At 38.4% G+C, this 20,196-nt stretch overlaps 1 protein-coding gene across 1 annotated transcript; it reads left to right on the forward strand.

Annotated features, from left to right (window-relative positions):
* Window positions 1-2,766: 2,766 nt before the first annotated feature.
* LOC18427123 (Single-stranded nucleic acid binding R3H protein) lies at window positions 2,767-19,891 on the forward strand. The gene is made up of 4 exons (XM_006836179.4): window positions 2,767-3,029; window positions 14,854-15,472; window positions 16,125-16,407; window positions 19,583-19,891. The coding sequence occupies exons 1-4, from the start codon at window positions 2,924-2,926 to the stop codon at window positions 19,631-19,633; spliced, it is 1,059 nt and encodes a 352-aa protein (XP_006836242.2). The 5' UTR covers window positions 2,767-2,923; the 3' UTR covers window positions 19,634-19,891.
* The last annotated feature ends 305 nt before the right edge of the window (window positions 19,892-20,196 follow it).

Here is a 20,196-nt window from a genome sequence, read left to right on the forward strand (position 1 = left end):
TATCTCTCTCTCCGCGGTGACTCCCTAATTCCTCTCTCTTCCCCAACTTTTCTCTCCACTGTCACTCTTTGTAATTTATCTTTTTTTCTCTCTCTATGGTGACTCTCCCTACTTTTTATATCTTGTGCTAACAAAATAACTCTTGGTGACAAGAAGACAAGCAGAGGGCACTAGCTATAGGAAATCAAAGCAGATGTCTTTGGCTATGTGATCATTTGGACACAGTGACCTCCAATTGATCGATGGGTCGGGGTTGCAATAGGGCAATAGGGTTTTAGATCTGTAGGTTTTTTCAATAGAGTTTGTGGTATATTGGGGTTGCAAAAGAAGCTAGATAATTTTTTGTATAAGAGAGGAGAAAGAGACGATGTAGAGAGGGTATTTACAACTTTGGGTATCAGAGAGAGAGATGGAGGTTTGAGAGAGATACGTGATTTCAGCGAATGATGATACTTTGGGTTTTTTTAGAGAGTTTGTGGTTTAATTTTCAGAGAGAGAGAGGAGACAGGGACGATGAAGAGAGGGTTAACTTTGGGTACTAGAGAGAGATGAAGTGTTGTGAGAGTGATGGTGATTTGATAGAGATAGTGCTTTGAGAGATAGGTTTCATTTTAGTATTTGTGTGGGTCAAAAATTACCAATGAAAGGGGCAATATAGAAAAGATAGACACTTTATGCTACAATTAGCATTTGCAAACATTGGGTTTAATGAGAAATAGAAGGCAAAAATAGGTGGATAAGGAGATATTTTCCCTATATTTTATGGGGTCTAGGTCTAAGGCATATTTGGTTCGCATGAAAATATTTATTGAGAAACATTTTTACGTGAAAAATCAATGTATATAATTAGGTATGATAACATTTTCATACTAATTAGCTGCTAAAGTGTAAAAAAAACTCACTGGAACCGATCAGTGTTAAAATATTACCCCACCTACTACATGAAGAAATATTTTACGTGATCGGAAAATATTATCATGCGAAACAAATATGCCTCGAGAGAAGATACTCTAGCTTAAAATGTGGAATTTTAGTAATAGAAAATGAAAATTGTTTCATGTGGGCTAGACAACATGGCTACATATGCAGTTCAAAAAGTGTACAGCATCCATTTTAAATATGGATGCAAGTAAGTGTTCCATCTAAAAACAATGAAAACTAATGGTCTAAATGTTTTCTTACTATAATTATTATTTAAAATTTTTAAAATTTATTTATTTTTTCATATCCATTATCTCCATATTAGAGATTACATATCATTAAAAATAAGGAAAAATTACAAAAACCCCCCAAAATACATTATCTATACAACTTACCCCCATCAAAACGTTTTTTCTCACTTTTTTCCCAAAAGTATACTTTCTATGCAAATACCACCCAACCAAAAAAGTTATTTTATTTTTTATGGAAATGCCCTTCCTGTACAAAAAAAAACTAATTGGCGCTAACTATCGGACCTAAGTAGCACATTGGCTGAGCGTAGTATGCAACTACCAGAGCGCACTGTCTAGAACATATATTGTCAAAGAGCCTTCGGATACTGTCGGAGCATTGTGACTCCAGGACAAGTACAGCCGGACCCTATTCAACTATTGGAGCACCTCGTCTCTAGAACAAAGCACTGTCGAAGTGCCTCGTCTCAAAAACAAATATTGCCGGAGCGCGTTTTGCCACTGGCGAAGCGCTATGGTCTCCAGAACACGCACTGCTGGAGCGCATGTGTCTCGAGTATTGGAGCGGCTTATGTAACTGTCAGAGCGCTGTGGCTCCAAAGCATGAATTGGCAGAGTGCCCTTTGAGACTGCTGAAGCACATTGTCTCCAGAACGTGTACTGCCGGAGCGGCTTATGCTATTGCCAGAGCGCCGTGTCTTCAGTGTCAGAGCGCCCTATGCAACTGCCGGAGCGCTGGGGCTCCAAAGCATGTATTGCCAGAGCGCCATTTGAGACAGTCAGAGCGCATTTCTGTAAAAAAAAGGGTCATTTTATACAGGAAGGGCATTTCCATCAAAAAAAAACAAAGGTAACTTTTTTGGTTGGGGGGTATTTGCATGGAAAGTATAATTTTAGAAAAAAATTTGAGAGAAAAGGTTTGGATGGGGTAAATTGTATAGATAGTGTATTTTGAAGGTTCTTTTATAATTTTTTATAAAAATTAAGTCATAAAATCCATCAAAAAAATAGATTTATCAAGAGGCCTACATTTCTACATATATTAGCTTGGTTGCATAGAAATTGGGTCCTTTTAATTAAAAAAATATATGAAATCATTTACTTTGGAATAAAGTGATCACAATAAATCTTGACCATTAAATGTGAAATTAAGTAGCAGCTTATATTTCATTAACCAAATTTAAAATTAAAATTTTTTTTTTATCACATTTTACGATACATTACAACACTCAGATTTCACATCAGATCTCAATATTAAATTTCAAAAGTAAATGGCCTCATTACATACAACCCTTTCGTATTTTACCGAACTAAGGAACCGAAGAAAATATCTTCACTTTCATTCATACACTTTATCCGCACGTGCCTATCTGTCTGGCACCGTCTCCGTATTGGCCAATCCACCACCGGCCGCCACCGCGTGCCATGTGTAGGGCTCTAATTGGCCAAACCAGAACGACCCCCGCCTATTCTCATCTCTTAAACCCTATTTTTTTCATTATTTTATTCTTTTTTAATCCCATTATCATAATTTTCCTTTTTTATTTTTTATTTTGTATCCTTTTTCATTTTCTCTCTCTAAAATTGGTATATCAGATTCGGAAAAAGGCTATCGGGTTTCTCTCTCTAGGGCTTCAATGGTGTGCAGGGTCCGCGCGGCTCTCGCTGCTAAGCCCTGCATATTGTAACAATAAGGCAGAAAGAGAAAGGTGGTCTCTCAACCTAGGGCTAGGGTTTCTCTCTCTTCATCTATGGATGCCCTGGCGGACTGCACCAACAATGGTGGCCATATCCAGCACCTTCAGGTTGACCGCTTCTTGTTGGAAGCTCTTCAGAATCCTCGCCATCGCCTCACCGGTAAACCCTAGGGTTTTTGGCTTTCGTCAATTCAAAGCATCGGAAAAGCTAGGGTTTTCTGTTTAGGGTTTTTGGTTTTTGCGTGGTGGTTTTTTTGAAAAGATCTGATGTGCATATGGACACATAGAAAGACCTAGATTTTCTGTCTTGCATGGATTCCTTGCATCAAAATCTAGGGTGCTCTTGTGTTTATTTTCTAGGGTTTTTGATGTATGGTTAGCATTTATTTGACAAGATCTAAGGCCTTAATTACTTCTCTGGTGTGAGACCTATGCTATTTTTAGTGGATTTAGAATAATGAATTTGGGTTTCTGTTCTTTCTAGTGTTCTGGTTTTTGCGTATCTTCTTTGACAGGATCTTAGGTCTCTGTCGCCTCACTGGTGCGACATGGACTTTTTCGTTTCTCATGAATTCTGCACACTATAAACTAGGGTTTATGACATTGGCTTATTTGGTATGACCGTTTTGTTTTCATCATCTCACTTGTAAGACCTAGGATTTTTCATTTATCTGTCAACTCGACTCATCACAATCTAGATTTTTTGATTGTTTCTATCGGGTTTCTGATTCTCGGTAGTTGTTTCTTTCTCTAGTTTTAAAATTTGTGATTCTAGGGTAGAGATTATTCTGTGATCTGTTAATGAATTATCACCTTGACAGGCAGTGTTTGTGTTTCTTCTCTCTGTGGCTAACCAGTTGGGGTTTTTGGTTATTTTGAGTCGTATTTTTTGTGAAGAACAGGGGATTCTTGTTAAAACTCGTTGTCTTGGTCTTTGTTCAAGTAACTTTATTTTGTTAGTCAAAATTCACAGTTGTTATCTCCATCAATTCTGTATCCAACATTTGGGTTTCTGTTCTTTCACGTGGGATTAAAGAATCAGGGCTTCTTTGTGCAAGGTGGTTTCTTATGCAATATCTTACTTTTCTTTGATTTTTTTCTGTAATCGATATAGGGTTTATTTCCTACTCGTTTCATATCCAAGACCCATTTGGCTACTGTTTTTTTGAGAATTGTTGATTTTGTATTAATATTAGTAAAAAGTGAAGTTACAAAAAGTGTATACAGGCATCCCAAAAGTGGGTGCTCAGAGTACCAAAATAGGGGAGAGAAGAAAGAAATAGATACAATTACAAAAAATGGACCTTCATTGGGTCAAATTTAGGAGGAGTTGCTTCTGTTGGGGGTCCTTCAATATTGTGGAGAGACCAAGTTACAGGCAGGAATGGTGAGGCGAGAATAACAATATGGTTTTTAGGTATTGGGATGTGATCAAGGACTAAGCTAGCATATACTCTGAGCTAAGCACCGATGAGTAGGACGAAAAAAACCAAGGCATTGAACTATTTTACCATCGTCAAACCTAGGAACATGCTTGGATAACTTGCTGAGGAGTGATAAGGAATTTTCCTAGGAAAGAGGGGTATCTGGTTAAGATCAGATTAGAAGGGGAGTTGGGGGGTGGGGGGATAGACGAGGAAGAAAAGCAGGGAGGGGAAAAGAAGGAGAGAGTTGCATAGGAGAAAGAAAAGAACTTGAGGAAGAGGAGTAAAGAGCCTTATAGAAGTGAGGAAAGGCGAATGGGGGAAGAGGAGTTACAGAGAGTAGAATTAGAGAAGGAATCAAAAGAGTAGACAGAAGGAATCTGGCTAAAGCTTGGATTTGAGAGGGATAGGATCGACCAAAGTTTATTGAGAAGAGGAGAGGGATCCATAAGAGGAAGGAGAGACGAGAAGAAGGATGAGAAGGATGAGACATTAAATACCCCAGCAAGATTGGGAGCTCAGATGATAGAATCCTTGTGGGAAAGAGTAGAGAAGAAAGGATTTAGTAACCTAAGGAAGCAGTTAAGAGAGATTATTTCCAAGTCATTTAGGTTTCTTCTAAAAATTGGGGTCCTAACCAATGAGGATCCCCTACATTCCATATAAGTAGCCACAAAGGAATCTTGATTAGTGGCTAAGACGAAGACAGAAGGGAAGAGATGTTCTAAAGATTGGTCACCGATCCAAGTGTCCTTCCAAAAACTAACTCTATAGCCAGAACCTATTTGAAATCTGTTGTGAGATTTGAACAAAGATGTTGAGGATGAAATAGATTTCTAGGCACTGTAGGCTTGGTGCAAAGGGGACCCAGGAAGCCAACTGTCCACTCCCATGCGGTATTTGGCATTGATGACCTACTTCTAGAGCAGAGGGTGTGGAGAGGTGAATTTCCACCGCCATTTTCCCAATAAGGCGGAATTCATAAGGGTAATTTTCCTTATGCCAATACCTCCATACTTTTTAGGAGTACAAATCCTATTCCAGGCAACAAGGTGGAATTCATGCCCTTGGGATTCCCCATTCCACATAAGATCCCTCATAAGGTTCTCAGCGCAATTAGCTATGGATATCGGGATATGGAAAAGAGACATTTGGTATATCGGGATGTAGGCCAAAGTGGCTTTGATAAGGGTAATTCTACCACCCAGGGACAAGAATCTTCCTTTCCAATTAGCAAGCTTTTCTTTATAATATTATCCAGAAGCTGTTTTTAGGCTTGCCTAAACAGAGGGGGATGCCTAAGTAGGGTGAGGGGAGGTGGTCAATGGCACAACCTAAATGAGTTAGAGATTGAAGTTCAGAATCCTAGACACAAATACCTAACATTTTCGTTTGGGTCATGTTAACCTTCATTCTTGTAGTGAGTTCAAAACATCTGAGAAAAAAACCAGAGTTTATCCAATTGAGTAGGCTTTGCCCCACAAAAAATCAAGGTATTGTCCGCATAGAGAAGATGGGACAAAATAGGGCCTACTATGAAGGTATGAAACCCCGAGAGGAAGCCTTGCTTGAACAACCTAGACAAAGTTCTGGTGAAAAGTTCTCTTATCAAGGTAAATAGGAAGGGGGAGAGGGGTCTAATGCCCCTAGAAGATTGGAAGAATCCCTCTGGAGAGCCATTAATGATGATAAAAAAGGAGTGTTAGAGATACATGCTTTAATTCACGATCTCCAACAGGGATCAAACCCCATGCGAAGCTAGATTTCGTTAAGGAGGACCCAATCTACTATGTCGTCGTCCTTCTCCAGTCTAACTTTGTGACTAAGGCCTTAAAACCAAAGGTGTACCTAGAGTGAATAGCTTCTTGGGTCACAAAAGCCCCATCAAGGATTTGACGATTCACAACAAAGGCCGATTGAGTGGGGGAGATGACAAAATGTTAAAACTTTTTGCAGTTGGATGCATGGACTTTAGAGATAATTTTATAGGAATTGAGAAGGCTGATGGGACAAAAGTCTTTTACTTTCCCAGCCCCCTCGACTTTGGGGATTAGAGACATGAATGTGCAATTCAGCACAGAGTTCAGGTGACCTTTGTGAAAGAAACATTGAAGAACGTTAGGAGGTCAAGGGCTAAGGTGTCTTAGAATTCTCGAAAAATGAGCACAGGGAAGCCATCAGGCCCATGTGCTCTGTGGCCAGCTGAAAGACTGTTTGATGAATTTCTTCTAAAGAGAAAGGTCTTTTTAGCCAAGAGGCTTCTTCTGAGGGAAGGGCGAGAAAAGATAAATCTCCTAAGCTGGGTTTAGGTGTGAATGGAGCGGATTAAATTGTTTTAAAAAACCTAATGAATCGAAAAGACATTGATCTCCTACATAAATGTGGGTGATGGCATTCCGAGCCTCTTAGAGCTAGCAGTTTTATGGAAGAAGGTTGTATTCCTATCCCCCATCTAAAGCCATTTTATCCTAGATCTTTGGTGACAGAAAGTTTTTCCTTACTTGAGGAGATTAATGAGGTTTTGCTTGGAAGTTGTCCTATTCAAGATTTCCAGTGCAGAAAGAGGTCTGGACCCTTCTAAGGTATCTAGACTTTGGATCTAGGCTAAGTAAACATTTTTTTGTTGTCTGAAGTTTCCCGGGCAATTACGGCTTCATTGTTTAATGGAACTTTTAAGGAGCTGGAGTTTATTGGCGAGTCTGTAACTTGCCCAACCATACATCAAGCAAGAGGACCACCACGATTTAACCAATTGGGGAAAGGTGGGTTCATCCATCCAAAAGAGTTCAAACCTAAAAGGCCTAGCTGCATCTTGGATAGGGCAAGTGTTCAGGATCATGGGTGTATGGTTGGAGGTTATTTTGGGGAGAACAGATGCTCGGGTCCTAGGAAACTTGGACTCCCATTCATTGGAAATGAGGAATCTGTTAATGTTGGTCATTACAGGAACAAATACATGGTTTGACCAACTGAAAGAAGCACTAGAGAGAGGGATGTCTAAAAGTGGAACACTAGCAATGAAGTCCTAAAAGGCTCTCATGGAGGCTGATATACTTCCTCCCAAGCTTTTTTCATGGTTCCATCTGACAACATTAAAGTCACCTCCAAGTATCTAGGGGACATTCGGAGCTGTTCCAGCCAGAGATTTTGTCTTTTAATGGGGCAATTGGGACCATAAATAAAGGTGGTTTTGAAGAGAGAATTATCTGATAATCTCCTTAAGAGGATATTTACCAAATAGTCTTCTATAGCTGAGGAGATTGTTTGGAAAGATTTCGGGTTCCACAAGACCCAAATGCCTCCAGAGTGTCCAAGAGAATCCTTAGCAGTCCAACTGCAAGGCTTTCTTCCCAGACTTCCCTAATGAGAGAAAGATTAGGGGCAGGGAGTTTTGTTTCAAAAAGAGCTAGGAATCTAGTTTATGACATGTTACAAGGGAGTGCATTGCACTATGCTCAGTATGACTACCAAGGCCCCTAATGTTCAAGCAAAGAATCCTCATTTGGGAGAATTAGGAGGTTGGGTGGTTCTCCTTTTGGACCTTCTCTTCTTGGCGCTCCGTGAAAGGGAGGCCAGAAGGGGAACAAAGGTAGAAGAATGTGCGTTGGTGTTATAATTTACACCTGAATGAAGGTTGGAAAATTCTTTAATACCTTTAGGAGGTTTAATGGAAGTAGTTACCTGAGCTTGACCAGCTTTGGCTGTAAGGGAATGAGCAAGATCCAAGACGTTACCATCATAGACTATTCCCATTGTCTGGATCATTGCATCCATGTCAAGTTCTCCTCTGTCTATTCTTGCATTCTTCCTGGAGTCGATTGAATTCTGGGACTGGATGTCAGAATTGAAGTCGTCCACCTCGAGAGGTAGGGGGGAAACAGCAATTGGGGAAGCGTGGAGTTGTATGTCGAAGTTGGTTTGTTCTTCAAGTAAGGGGGGCAGCTCAGGGGTAGGGAGATCTTCTGTAGATTGGAGAACCTGCAGAGGAACAGGAGATATGATAGGGTGCTCAGGTTGTGGAAGGGCATGGGGTGAGGGGCAAGTGGTGAAAAAGAATTGTAGAGGAGGGATAAAAGGGGAGGAGCCTACCATCTGTGGAGTTGTCGGTGTTAATAGCAAGCCACATCTCCAACGGAAGAGGAACTAATTAATCTAGGTTGTTCTCTTAAATTCCGGTATCTGTTGGGTTGGGTAGAGGAATAGCAAAGGAATTAGAATGAACAGGGGAGGATGGGGAGGTTTCAAAAAATATGTAGAGGGGTTGTGGTCCGATTCGAGAGGAGGGGTTGCAGCGAAACTTTAAAAGGTGATGTAGATGGGGTGTAGTTAGGAAGGAGACGGGTGATGGGGTATAGAGGGATTAGAGAATGGGTTATTTTTTAAGTCTAGGAGGCATGTTTTTTTGGGGGGGGTTGGGGAGAAGAAGGGGTGTGACAAATGATGGGGATGGAGAGGTGGCTGATAGAGGAGCTGGGTGGGGGTATGAAGAACTGGAGGAGGAGGTGGAGGAAGATAGGGGATGAGAGGGGGGATTACCAGTGAATGCGACAATGGGGAGGAAAGGGGGTGAAGAGGGGTTGGATGAGAGATGGGCGCTATTGTAGGAGTGGGTGATGGGAAGAGAAGGTGGTGAGAAGTTGAAAGAGGGAGGATGGGACTAGAGTTCTAAGTGAAGAGACGAATGAGGGTCCTAAGGCGCATGATGGAAGGTAGGGTGTATTAATGCAGATAATGTGAGGTGTTGATAGGTGGACTGGGATGAGGAGACGAGGAGCAAGACGGGCTAGGGTCATCATTGCAAGTGAGGGGGGACTTACCAAGAGCGACGTGTGAATCCCAAGAGACGGGATACATATAGATAAAAGGTGGCAACGCAGAAGAATCGAGGTCATGCGGACCATCAGAGGGTGGGATAGGAGTAGGAACACCCTAAGGGGGATGTTTATGTTTTTATGGACTACATTAGTCCAACCTTCATGATCCAGAGCCTAAGGTTGATGGAAATTCGAACCTGAAAAGAAAAATCATTGAAATGCAATTCTAGTAGAGATGGTATGGAGTCTAACTGGGAGGATTCTACCAAAATAATAACGAAACCTATAGGGTGACACCCAAAAGATTTTTAATGGATTGTGATAAAAGTCCCACAGCAGTCGCCTAAGGCTTTGAAGGCTTGCTGGGTCCAAAGGAGGACTTGGGGATGCCCTTAACTTCCAGCCAAATTTTGTTCCTTTTTTTTGATAACTAAAAAAAAAAAAAAGACCAAAATTTGGTTGGCAGTTAAGGGCAGCCAAATTTTGGTCTTTTTCGAAGTGTCCAGAGATTCTTGCAATTTTCTTAAAGTGAGTCTTCCTCCTCGAAAGTAAAGTTTGTTGCTAGCTACCTCCACTGGGATGGCTACTTCTTCTGGGAACGAGGTAAGATAGGTCCTGTTTTGAAGGAGTCTACTAAAGAGGTGGTCATATTTGAAAACTTTCTGAAACCATCAGGTGATTCCTTTGAGATCGTTCTGCTAGGGTGTAAAAGAAGCCATAAAAGAATTTCGAAGGGAGAGGATGTGGTCTTGAATTTCAGAGGAGTTGGCAAGCCAAATATGAGGAACACAAATCACAATGGAAGGGGGCAGAGGTTAGGGGAGGGATAATAGTTTTAGAGGTTAGTACTTTTGCATAAGTTTTGTGGATGGGGTTGATATCAGAGGTTTGGATATGGGGAGGGGGCTTGGGATTTGGACAGGCCTGAGGATGAATGGGAGGGTAGATCAGATTACGATAATATTGGTATAGTGGGGGAGGTTTGACCGGCCTGACCTTAGGTTTACTACCTAAAGGAGGCATAATTCATCATCTTCTTCATCAATCTTGTTCGTCTTAGATTCTTCGTCGTCTTCTTTGGCTACTGTTTCTGTCATAAGATCTTCATTAGTTCATTCTCGTCATCAAGAAATGATTCTTAAAGCGGATCTGTTTTTAATTTCCTTTTATCTGGTAAAAGCTGATTTGGGGTTTGGTTGTATCTCTCGTTTTGGTACTTCTGCTTTTCTCGTTGGGTGTTGTATAGATAACATACTAGCTTATTACCCTGGCATATGGTTTATGCTTATTTCACCAGGGAAATCATGCACTATGTTCTGATCTGTACTTAGTTTAGCAATTCAATATCTAGGGACTTGCTTTTAACTCTCTCTTCGTGACTTTTAATCCTGTCCTCATAGATTCAGCTCCTGAAACTACAATGTTTGATTCTCTTCTGGCTTGGCACTTACAAATGGCTGCCAATTTGTTCATGGTTTCTTCATCAAGATATTGGGATTCTTGCTTTTGTGCTGGGTAATTACAACACTGGTTACCTATCACTTATATCCTGTAATTTGACATCTAGGATTTCTGTGTCTGTCTATGGTACCATGATCTAGAGTTTGTCTTGTCAATTCAGCAACCTTTACTTCCATGTACTTACCCTCAGTTTTTTTTATCTTTTCACTTCAAGATATCTACCTCTCGATATTTGTATCTTTTTCATCCAGTTCTCAAAATACAAGGTTCCCTGGAATTGAACATTTTCTTTTGAGTGGAATGCTCAGGTAGAACAACTTCTACCCTATGGATTGTTATTCCCCGTTCATCTGATTGATGGATGGACTATATTGGGCAGTGAAAGGATTTATGAATTTGATCATGTCGTATTCTGGTGGGCCTCATCTCTTAGTAGGACAATGTTAGGGTAGAATTTATAAAATTTCAGATAGAACCTGTTTCAACTTGATCATTTGTCTTTGTTAATCAACATTTAGCTTTTCTTTATTTGAAAATGGTTTCTTGGCAGGCATTTTGGGTCTCTAGATATTGAATGATTTGGTTTTCATAAAATGGAATAGTTTCTTGGCTATTGCTGGTTATATGGGGTTGTTTGTTAACTTTTTCTCATCGGTCCAACTCTTTTTGAAAGATGATTTAAAAAAAAACAAAACTTTTTCTCAATGTTCTACTTAGTTGTGTTGCTTCCTTTTATGTAATTGGAAATAGAAATATTTATTTAATATTCCTGTCCTCATCTTTTCTTCAGCTTAGTTGGTTGTGGCTATGGTTTATTATCTTGATGCTATGTTATGAGTATTATTTCCTTCCTTTTTTTCCCCTTTTTGGCTTGTTCTTGATTGTTGATTCAAGATATTGGTTCTAATTGATATGTTATCGTCTATGTTGGTATTTTTTTTTCTGTTTCCTTGCTATTGGATAGGGTTTATGTTGGGTAACTGTATTTTAGTCAAACTCGATTTGTGCTAAATATTTAAATTATCTTTCTGCTTGTTCTTTATTAGAATCTAAGGATTTTTGTTCCCACTGTATTTTATCTTTGAATTTGTTGTTGTGAAGTTTTATATGACATTCTTGTATTATTTGGTACTTATTACTAAAACAACATTCGTTTTCCTTTTTATCTTTTTTTTTAATGTTTGCTTTTCTTGACGCTTGGGTTCAGTTATGCAGTGATTTGCTTCTTTTACCTCTCATTTTATTTCGCTTTACACAATACCTCATCTCTTTTTTCTATCTTCCACTGTCTTTGGATTTTTTTCTTGGATTTTTTTAAGGTGGGTTTTATTGTATTTTTGTTTTCTTGAATTTGGATACACTAATGAATGCTAAAAATAACTAGTTATAGAATTGAGTTTTAACTATTTTTTTTGGACTTAGCAAGCACAAAAACCTGTATAGTTGGACTTAGAATTGCAAAACTCTTAAGCTTGTAGCGGGTATAGATTTTGCAATCTTATGCGGCAAACACACTAATCATGTTTGGATTGGGTAACTATATTTTTTGATTGTGCATGCGCAATTTAAGTTGCATACAAATGACACTTCATCTCTCTTATTGTTGCATTGATGCCTTTATGTGGCATAAGTTTGCAAACCCTGCTGGTCAACCTGGGATCAGCCTGACTTGGCTAGGACATTTGATGACCAGGTCAGTTTATGGTGGGTAGGACCAAAACAAGGTTTTATGACATACTTGTCATGGTTTTAGACTGTTATAATCCACCTAATCGACATGGTCTATACCCATTGGGTTGCCAGTTCAACCTGGACCCTAAGACTAACGGAGTCTTTGTCCAGGTTCAAATTTTGAAACTATGGTATGTGGGATATTGCTGGCTGAATTTTTATTGTTTCCATGCATGTTGGCTGCTTTCTAATGTCTTATTTATTTTTTAGCTGAGTTGAATCATTGGCATCTTTTTGAAGACTCATTTCTGAACACAGGAACTCTTTGTTTTTTTTGTTCATATGTCATAATACCAATAAATTGTGGTATTTCATTTCATGGGTTTGTTCACATGGCACTTACGTATTTCCTATTTTCGTTTTTATGCCATTGGGTATTGATCACCCCATCGACTGGTTCGGATTCAAGAATTGAGGTATATTTAATGCTCATTCTGCTCAGCCAAACAGTCTCATCCAACTGATCAAATCTTTTACTCACGTTTGTTTCACATGAACACGTGAAATAATTCCTTTGTGTGGTTAGTTGTGTGAATATTTTCACCTCACCAATTGGTCCTAGTGCATTGTTTCACACCAATTGGTGTGAAAATATTCCCACTTCTAACCACGAGGGAATATTTTCACGTGAAAATATTTCATATTTCCTGGGAAATATTGTCATGCGAACCAAATGTGCCCTTTATAATTGTGCTAAATTCATTGATAATTCTTTTAAAGAAAGGGATTTAAACAAATACTCATCAACTAGGTTCTTGACCTTCTTTTCTAGAGTGTGTTGGAAGCTTTGTTTTGGTTTTAACCCATGCATTTCTTGTTGAAGCTTTGTTTTGGTGCATTTCGTATTGAAGCTTTGTTTTGGTTTTAACCCATGCATTTCTTGCTTATTTCCGTTTCATGATTTTTATTATTTTTCCTTTTTTTTTTTGCATATTTTTTTATTTTTCAAGCTGAGAACATCATTTTTTTCTATTTCATGTTTTATACTCTAAATTGTTGTGATTTTGTATTTTGTAATATTTTTCCTTATTCTATCCAGATTTTCACATTTTTTTGGAAATTTATTTACATACGCCTAGTTAATCAACTGTTTAACGTATTTTGATTTAACTTTCAAAAGGCCCATCGAAACATGATCATGGTTTTGAAAGCTGAAAATGGGTAAAATGTTAAGTTACTGATAGCTTTGTTTTTTGGCGCTTTTTTTCTAGCTCAGGCAGGACTTGGGGAAGTCAACTCGGACTGACCTTGAGTTATTCGGCTTGGCAAGGGGCAGATTACCTTGCCCGAGCCATGGAATCTAACATTGATAACAACCGTTAAATTTTTTTTTTGTCAAAACATTATTATATCATTTCCATCCTTGTGATTTTGAATCACTTTGTTTTCTTTTAGCATTTACGATTCATTTGCCAAGTGATGTTGGGTATTGCGCAAGGGCTTTGAGCACTGCTTATAGTAGATTGTGCATGTTCCTGCTATGAAAAAGAATACTTTTTGGGCCCCTCCTGATGGCGATCAGTAGTGTGACAGCATGGTTATTACTCATAAAATTTTAAATTTATTTTTTTTATTTTTTATTTTTTATTTTTTATTTTTTTTATTTTTAAATTTGTTATAGGAAGTTTTTGGAGAAACAAAATGGAAAATATGTCATGAAAGTTAAGATTTTTGTTTCTGTATTTGTACAAAATTAAAACTTAAAGGGGACTGTTATAAAAAATTTGGATTCCTGAAGTATATGTTGTTTTAAAGTCATTAAAATTAAAGTAACAGTGTAACACTTTAGGAAATATCATATTTCATTTAGTCCGAATGTCAAGCGTTTATTGGGTATCGAACAGTTACCCCTTTCATGGTTAAATTGTTTTTCAAATTGTTTTTCTTACTTTATTTCTTTCTTCTTCTTCTTCTTCCTTTTTTTTTTGCTTCCCGTATATAATTGACAAGATGGTTACAAGAGAAATTAAGAACTATCTTAAAGACAATTCAAATGAATTGCAGTATCAACAATTAAAAGAAAGAGGTCGGTAGATATCTCGAGGACATTGGGGTTTGGGTCATGAATTTGTAGGCTTTCTTATCCATGGATTGGATTGGGCTAAAAAAGGACATGGGGTAGGTCCAAAAGGATATGGTTGGAAGTAGTGAGAAAAGATACATGGACTTATGGCCTCACTAAGGGTATGGTCATTGATAGAGCAGAATGGCGGACCAGGATTCGTGTAGCCGACCCTAAATAGTTGGAAAAAGGCTTTGATGACGATGATGATGTTTATCCATGGATTAGAGCATATGAATGTATGTAATTTGAACTCCTATAGATAATTGTTTTAAAAAAATATTCATAGAGATCATGATTTCATTTTGGCGTTTTGTGGTTTTCCTTTTGTCAGAGCTTTCTTTCACTTATATTTGCGCATATTTGTCGATACCTGTGCCTATTCAGCAATTCAATCATCCAGCGAAGACATTAATAACTAAAAGCTATGTTCTTGCTTTCAGTATCATGGCTTAACCTTTCTTATGAATTTGGGTTTCTATGATATTGTAGTTTTGCGGATGGAGTTGGATATTCAGATGCTCATGAAGAATCCCGAGCAACAACAGCTAGAACTCCCACATTTCCCAACTTCATATCTTCGACTTGCTGCCCACCGTGTTGCTCTGCACTATGGTCTTCAATCAATGGCATCTGATAACACGGCTGATGGCTCAGGAAGCAGGATAATAGTTCGTAAGACACCAGAAAGCAGATACCCATCGATCTGTTTATGTGAAATTCCTGCAAAAATGTCAGAAACTGACAAGCCAGAACATGTTAAAATTGCCATTAAGCCAAGACCACAAAAAGCTGCCCCTAATGATGCAACTGATCAGGGCATTAAGAGAAGCGCAGTTCGAAGTGTAGAAGAGAGGAAGGAGGAGTATGATAGAGCAAGGGCCCGCATCTTCAATGGCTCGGGCAGTTCAGATTCAGAGGTTGTATCTGCTCCGGCTGCAACAGATGGGAGGAGCTCTTGTTCGAGTGGAGATGAAAATGAGAGTGGTGACCTAAATGTTCAGGATGAGGTTGAGAAGACCTGTAACAGGGATGGCATTTGTAGGGTTGCGATTTTCAGGGACCGGGAAAAGGATCGGAGTGACCCTGATTATGACCGGAGTTATGATAGGTGAGGAACGGAGGATCTCCTCTCTCTCTCTCTCTCTCTCTCTCTCTCTCTCTCTCTGTAGTCAAGCTGGTTTGAAATTGACAACCTCTGGGGTAAGAAAACAAATGCCTTAAGAAATGGGCTAGACCTTTCTGTGTGTGTGTGTGTGTAGTCAACCTGGATTGAAATCCAGTACCTCAGTGATGAGAAGACAAATGCCTTAAGCAAGTGGCTAGACCAGTTCCTCTGTGCACGTTTCCACGCGCTTGTATGTATAATCGAGCTAGATTGAAACCCTCAACTTTAAGGGATGAAAAGACAAATCCCTTAAGCACCGGGCTAGACCTGTTCCTCTCTCTCTCTCTCTCTCTCTCTCTCTCTCTCTCTCAGTGTGCCAGGTCTGGAACATATGAGGAGACCTGTTGTATGAGGGAGCCCCGTTGTACTATGGCCCCCCATACTAGCTCTGCTATATGACTTTTTATGCAAATTCCAGAAAGAGCAATCAGTTTTCTCTGCAATGTTGCTCTATGTTCTTCAATGTGCAGATTGATTGCATGTAATCTAATATCTCAATGAATCTCTTAGTTTTAGGCTCATATTTTTTTTATGTTTCTCCAGTTTTCATGATAATGAATGCGTAATTAATATTTATGAGACATAACCATTTCAGGTACTATCGGGCTTTTCCTTCTAACCAGAACTTCAACTTGGCGGCTTTCAATATGCAAAGTTTTCAGTCTCCATTCCTTCAGTATGAAACTGGGTTTCCACAGATGGGGCAGTTGTCAACGAACCAGAGTTCGGTAACCTATAGGCCTTCAAACCCGATCATTGGTCCATTCGGTGCTGTTGGGCTAGCTCCAAATTCCAGGGGTGCTGTGTATCTTCCTTGTCCAAGCCCTACTATGATGTATGCTCATTCATACGATCATCTAAGGCAAGCTATGATACAGGTATTTCTTTTCAAAACTTATTAAGGTTTCATGATAAGGAATAAAGGAAAAGTTTAGAGAAATTACCTGCGTATCCTGTTTTATCTCATAATTCTTAGAATCCCTTAAATTTTTCCATATTACGAATTTATCCCCTCTTTTTCCCCCTCCTTTTACCCCTAATTCGGATATTGAGCTCGAACTTTAAATGTATGAAAAAGTTTGGCGCGCGCTTGCTACCCCATTCTTTTCTACATTCCATGGAAATGGATAAGCATATTCTTGTCTTAACGAATTTCTATCAGGGTAAAATGGAAAACACAAATTTTTCTAATTAAAATATTTTATGAGCGAGAGAAATTGGGTTTCCATTTGTTTCTTGCTCTCACATCCCTCAACAGCTCTTTCTCTCTCTCACAAATCCCTCACGAGCACTCCGATGAGATTTTCGGCAAGCTTTAGTGTGACTCCAGCCAAGTATCAAAGCCATGTATTTTTTTGTAATATTCCGTAATGTTTACTTGTTTTACTATAGGTTTAAGGAAAGGAAAAAGTTTATATAAGGTTGACACCTTAAAATGGCCCACCTCTAAAATCCTTTGAAAAAGGTTATTTTTATGTTGGAGAAACATTTAATTGATCATTTTGACATCAAGTTGGATACGTATGGAGAAAAAAAGAGATTTCAAGTCTTAAAAATAGTACATCATGCAATTCATTTTTTAGACCGTCCATTTTGAAGATTTTCATACTCTATAGATTTGCTTGATTTGAACTATTTTTGGAGTTTAAAAATTTTATGATATAAAAATAAATTCTCGCACTATCCTAAGAATTTTCGACACTAAAATTACATCTTATGGCAAAGTTTGGGGGTACATCTTAATTTGATTGTTTAAGGTTGAAATCTTATGCAAGCACACCCTTAAAAAAATTACCCTAAACTGAAAGGTTAAGAAACGGTAAAACCCTAATATTTTGTTTTTTTCTTTTGTTCTTTTACACATGGCTCTAAAAGGCTAAATATTATTGTGCAACCCTAAAATTATGTGGGAAACAGTTAAACCCTAAGTTCTAACCTTTAATATTGCATATTCGTTCATTTACCATGATCGTAGCCCTAAAATATGCTGTATTACCAACCCTGGAGCAGTGCACTTTCCAAGTACGCCCTTGGGTCTTACACTTTACCCTGACCCGTCCATCTTCACTTTTTGACAAACTTCAAAACAATTTTACAATATTAAAGTTGGGACCCTACGGTCTTATTGTTTTTACATATAAATTTAGAGTTTCATAAGAATATCTAGGCTTCTAGTATTATTAAAAAAAAAAAGAAAAAAAGAAAAAGCAAAAGAAATATTTGGATTTTACTGTTTCTTAACCTTTTTGTGAAAATTTTAGGGTAATTTCCTTAAATCCTATAGTAAAGGGAAAAGTTTATATAAAGCTGAGACTCTAAACAATCAAATTTGAGCCTACCTCAAAAATTTCATCAGAAGAGGTTGTTTTGATGCCCAAATATCTTCAAATTGATCATCTCAACATCAAGATGCATGGACATGAGAAAAAAAATGGATTGCAACTTTTGAAAATGGTGTATTTTGTAATGCATTTTTGGATTGTCAATTTTCAAGATTTTCAAATTTTCATAGATATGTCGATCTACACTATTTTTGAAGCTTTAAACTTTATAAATAAATATAAAAATATATTTTAAGGCCATCACGAAGATTTCCAATGTTGAAACCTCCTGTCTCGAGATTATTTGAAGGTAGGTTCTAAAACCTCACCTTATATTAAAACGAGTAAAGATTACAATAAATATAAAAAAACTTACCTGATTTTGATGCTTAACTAGAGTCCCACTCAAGATTGCTGGAAATCTCGCTCATGAGGGATTTAAGAGAGAGAAACAAAGCCCTCTATTTCTTAAAGAGTATTTTAATTTAAAAACATTTGTATTTCCCATTTCACCCTGATATGATATGTTAAGACAACAACATGCATTTTCATACGTTAAGTCCAAAGTTTTGGCACCAGGCCCGCATCAAAGCTTTTTATGATTACGGACATTTAAAGTCCAAGCTCATATATACCTCGGACTTCCAAAGTTCGACTCGGACAAAAGCAGAAAAAATAAAAAAAGGGATATATGCATGGTATGAGAAAATTAAGGGATATTTGAAAGATTAATAAGACATGGGTGATTTTCTCAAAATTTACTGTAGTCCATTGCAGTATGATATGCATTGCTGGCTCCTGGTTCGATATCTCATTGGCCATTTTTCTTGGTGGTTGATCTCCGCTGCCTCTCTGTAGAACGGATTTGTGGGTAATCCTTTGAGTGCCTTACACCATATCCCAATGGATTATGGTCTACTTTCTGTAAATCTACAGCTCAATACACATGATAAGGCCCCATTAAACTGCACATATGGGGGCCTATGCCCCTCAAGAGCTTGGGACATGAACAAATTGCAAAATACTCAAAAGGTTCTTTATTTCCATTAAGACCTTTCCAATCTAGGTATGGGAACGTTTTGCCGGAGGTAGATTGTAGTTTAACCAATGCACTCTGGCATTGTACTTGTTGAGAATTACTCCCCTTTTGGTCATGCACTGAAACCTGATCTTTAAACTTCAATTTTACTACAGCAGGGTGTGTTAACCCAAGACCTTTACGTCCAGGCCTGAGATAGAAACGTTAATTATATGACTTAAGTCAGATTGCTTCTTGTTCTGACTGAGAGAGAGAGAGAGAGAGAGAGAGAGAGATAATATCGAAAATGACTCAGGGTCGGGGTGATCTCTATGCTAGGGCATGTTGCCTTCATCACATTTCCTGATCTTTAGAGAGTAAAAATATTGAACTTCACTCAGGATCAGGGTGATCTTTCTGCTAGGTCATGTTGGCTGACCACATTGCCTGATCTTTACTTTCAGGTCTAGTTCTGATTAATCATCGTATCCCCCCTCAACCCCCACCCACACCAAATATGGAAAAAAGAAAAAGAAAAAAGAAATACACACAAACACCCATTCAAAAGGTTCTGAAATCCATTTTTATTCGTTATGGTCCGAGTAGAAAGCATTTTGCAAGGGAATATGATGCATCCTCCCCATGATTGATCTTTTCTGATTTCATAAATGTATTCATCATAGCAAATATCTAAATGTTTCTCTTTTTGTGCAGGCTCCATTATATCAGCAATCTTTGAGCTTTGACCATGGCCAGCATCAATAATACCAGGGAACTGCTTGTATCATCATGTTTTACCTTATATTAGGTTGGTATAGGAGGTTGACAGGTAGCTAGAACTCTCAAAATTTAAACTCATGTTTGCCAAAGGCTATTGAAGGAATGGGTACCTTTATAACTGATTGGTATTTAGCTCTTTTAGTATGTAGCAGACTGCTAATTCCTAGTTCTCTTGTTTTATTGTCATGGCTTCGTGTGTACCTATACCACTTCCTTTGGAATTTGTTCATTCTTTTTTGGCCACAGAGCAGCATTCTTTTTGGTTCTGCTTTAGACATTGTTATTATTGAAGATGTTGGCAGGTTTGTTTTTATTTTAGGTGTGCGAGAGAGAGAGAGAGAGAGAGAGAGACAGAGAGCATCTGATGGTTCTTGTATGTTTGTCATTCCTGTTTGTACTGTATGTTCCTCTTTGTGTGCGACAGAGAGAGAGAGGGAGTACATCTGGTTGTACTTTCTTGTATGTTCTTGTTGTTAATGTTTGTGTTGCGGCCTCGGTTTATGTGTTTATTGTACTCTGTTGAAAATGATAGATTTTCTTTATGGTTC

This window comes from Amborella trichopoda, chromosome 1, assembly GCF_054954075.1.
Source record: "Amborella trichopoda isolate Santa Cruz 75 chromosome 1, AtrichopodaSantaCruz75HAP2 v2.0, whole genome shotgun sequence".
Classification (NCBI taxonomy): Eukaryota; Viridiplantae; Streptophyta; class Magnoliopsida; order Amborellales; family Amborellaceae; genus Amborella; species Amborella trichopoda.

Bases quoted from the DNA above. Each gene is read 5' to 3' on its own strand.
- LOC18427123 (XM_006836179.4), top strand. From the start codon at position 2,924: ATGGATGCCCTGGCGGACTGCACCAACAATGGTGGCCATATCCAGCAC. The intron at 3,030-14,853 runs GTAAACCCTAGG...ATGATATTGTAG, and splicing joins TCCTCGCCATCGCCTCACCG to TTTTGCGGATGGAGTTGGAT. The intron at 16,408-19,582 runs GTATTTCTTTTC...CTTTTTGTGCAG, and splicing joins TAAGGCAAGCTATGATACAG to GCTCCATTATATCAGCAATC.